General features: G+C 40.5%; 1 protein-coding gene across 2 annotated transcripts in view; it reads right to left on the bottom strand.

Annotated features, from left to right (window-relative positions):
* Window positions 1-1,486: 1,486 nt before the first annotated feature.
* The window catches only part of aebp1a (AE binding protein 1a), a 22,722-nt gene continuing 21,045 nt past the window's right edge, over window positions 1,487-3,163 (bottom strand). For both annotated transcript variants that reach the window (XM_008281809.1, XM_008281808.1), the window contains 2 exons: window positions 2,990-3,089; window positions 1,487-2,904 (listed from right to left, as the gene is read on the bottom strand). In XM_008281809.1, coding sequence (XP_008280031.1) covers window positions 2,348-2,904; window positions 2,990-3,089 — 657 coding nt within the window. In that variant the 3' untranslated portion in view covers window positions 1,487-2,347. The remainder of the gene's footprint in view (window positions 2,905-2,989; window positions 3,090-3,163) is intronic.

The following is a 3,163-nucleotide window of genomic DNA, read 5'->3' as shown; positions in this document are numbered from 1 at the left end:
GCACATTTTGAAGAATCACATTTGAAAAACTGTCCCTACTTTTGCAAAAAAAAAAAAAAAAAAAGCCCCAAACATTACACTCTTGAGGTAGTTTTTGATATTTTTTTCTAAAAAGAGTTAATGAGCTTCATGGGAGATGGAAACACCTTTTCTAAAGGAGTTCCGACATAGTGAACGTTGAATTCACATGACTGATAAGCTATTTCTCCTTTTTTTTTATGGACTTTGCCTCCAGACACCAATAGCTACAGCTTTACAGACTGAAAACAAATCCTGAAGAATTTCTCTCCATTTATCTTCTGAACACAGATGACATTCTGTAAATATTTTTTTCCGAGTTAGAAAACAACTGTTTTTGCTTTTATTACAGCTGTTTATTACAGCCTGATAGCGCCACCTTCTGATGACAATACCCAGCCTACTTAGTTCAACACAAAGCAGTTAATGTAAAGATAACTTGTTTCTTTTTTTTGTTGTAACATTTCAAAAGTTATAATTTGCTTGACAATTATATGGAACCATGTCTGCCATAGCATATTAATATTTGCTTTGTTCACATTTAAAACTCTGGCATACTGTTAAATGTGGAGAGATTTACCTGGATCTGACTCAATCAAATCAAAAACAAATCAAATCAAGTTTGTTGTCATTTTGTTGTGCATACACAGTAGTACAGGCAAGATGAAAGGGTGTTTCTTCAGGATCCAATAACTAAAAGCAATTTAAATAAAGAAGTGTTTGCATATCTGGATCAGCAGTTCAGCATTCTGACAGCTACTGGAATGAAGCTGTTGATCATTCTGGAGGTTCTTCCTTGAATGCTCCGGAAATGTTTGCCTGATGGCAGCAGTTCAAGCAGTTTATGGAGAAGGTGTGAGGAGTTCTTGACAATTTCCAGAGCCGCTGCAGAAGCGCAACGCTGAACAACCTCCGCTGACCCTCTCAGCTCTTCTATCATTTGCAGGGCTTTACTGTCTGACATACTGCAGCTGGAGTACCATGTTGAGATGCGGTATGTCAGAATGCTCTCCATCACACCTCTGAAACAAGCCTCTCTCTCTGCCAGCATCCTCAGGAGTTTTTACAGCTTCCTCAGGAAATGTAGTCTCTGCTGGGACCGTTTGATGAACGCTGCGGTGCTCAGGTCCTGCAAGAGCTGCACTCCGAGGAACTTGATGTTCTCCACTCTCTCCACTGTGCAGCTGCTGATGCTAAGGGGAGCATGCTCAGGACATGACCTTCGGAAGTCGATGATCATCTCCTTCGTTTTGTCCACATTGAGCAGCAGATTGTTATTGGTAGTCTGCATTTTGTAGAACTTGTGTAATGTAACAGATACTATCTATATACAAATCCTGCACTCCAGCTTTAATTTACAGATGTGTAACTTACCGAATTTCTTTTTTTTCCAACCCTGCTTTGATTTGTAATAGATCTTCAAAGAAATATTTCAGACATGAAGTATAAATGAACACACTGACTATGGTTAATTATAAAATAACTTCATTTTAATCAAATGCATTCAGCAGTACGATAAATCAGTTACACTGAGGCCAGCAATCACACTGTAAAGCCATAAAAGAACCAAAGATATTCACCATAGATTAGATCCTATTAAGACATAGCTAACATGTTCAATGACTAGTTTGTTCTGGAACTCCATAAAAAAAATTACTAAATCTGAAAAAATTCCCACCTTTCTCCCTAACAATCAGCTGATTTAAAAAAAAAAAATCTACAATAAAATATCTCCATATAAACCTTAAAGCAGGATTCAGATAATAACACTGCTTTTCATTAAAATGTGCCACAACAGCTCTCATTGGACTGTTTTTTAAAATTTTTTTTAGCTTTAATATATGTGATAAACTATGCAAAATGCTACCTTCATGCTATGAATAATGTCTGAGTTACAACCCTTGATGTACATAGCAATGGGTCCAAATTTCCTACTTTTTAATTAGCATTTTTTTCTTCTATTGTTTTTAAAGGATGTTAAAAGTGATTTAATAGATATGTGTATTTTCTGCTGATTCTGAGGAGGTCAGGTGGGAGGCTCTGATTGATATTACATGAAAGAACCCTTTTTCAGTAAACGTGGAGCCAATGTAACGTGTGCTGTGTAGTTTCTGCTCAGCAGAGACTTTCTATTCCTGATCAATTCTATGTGAAAAAAAAAAAAATCTTCTGGATGTAAATCCCACCACCTTCATTCACAGTGTTGATGATAAAAAAAACCTTTCTGAAAGCTAAATATTTAAACACCTGTGTATTTTTTAAAGCTGTGATGTTGAAGTGGTTAGTAAGGAGTTTGTATATGATAGATGTGGTCTCATGTGTCTAATAATCAATCAATAGTGAATTCAAAAGGATAGTCCTGTGTGGGCACCGAGTCAAAGATGATGCTGTCGAACGGGTTCTCTGTCGACCAGATGTCCACCGGAAACCACGAGTCGTACCAGGAGGTTGTTCTCTCGGTTTCAGGTGGAGGTGTTGTTGTGGTGGTGGTTGTTGTGGTTGTGGTTGTAGTAGCAGGAGTGGTCCTGAGATTGCCTCGTAACCTCTGCAGGCGCAGCCGGCGTAAACGCATGAGTCTCAGCCGCCGGAGTCGCTCTGCGTTCTGAGCAATGGCATGAGCGTCAACACCAGTGGTGGTGCTGGGGGCGGCCGTCGTCGTTTTCATCGTGTTGGTTCTGGTGACGAGTCGAATGGGCCTCCTGCCGTTGAGCGCCATGATTTGTTTGATGCGATCCCAGTTGGACTTGGCTAAGGTGAAGCTGCAGGGTGTGGCTCCGGAATCGTAGCCCACCATGCAGAGCCTCGTCTGAGGTGTGTAGCCATCAGCCTTTGCCGTCACCCTGTACTCTCCAGGGTTCAGCAGTCGCCAGTAGTCACCACCTGTGGCTGTTGAGGAAGTCAAAGGTCAGGATCTAAAGCGAAAAACTGAAAATCGTTCGCAGAAAAAGTTCAGAGCATCTTTCCATCATACCAGTTCTGACATCGTGCCGTATTCCTTCCACAGTTACGGTGGCATTAGCCAGCGGATTTCCCTCCACGTCTCTCACTACGCCCTTTATTCCTCGATGTACCTGCACATGAAACAGGCAAATCTCACCGTAAACCTCAAAGGTAAAGGTAAAGGTTTCACATATGAACTACACTG

Source organism: Stegastes partitus, unplaced genomic scaffold, assembly GCF_000690725.1.
Source record: "Stegastes partitus isolate 25-593 unplaced genomic scaffold, Stegastes_partitus-1.0.2 Scaffold246, whole genome shotgun sequence".
Lineage (NCBI taxonomy): Eukaryota > Metazoa > Chordata > Actinopteri > Pomacentridae > Stegastes > Stegastes partitus.
Note: the sequence above shows the minus strand (reverse complement) of the source record. Positions and strands in the feature narration are given on the sequence as shown.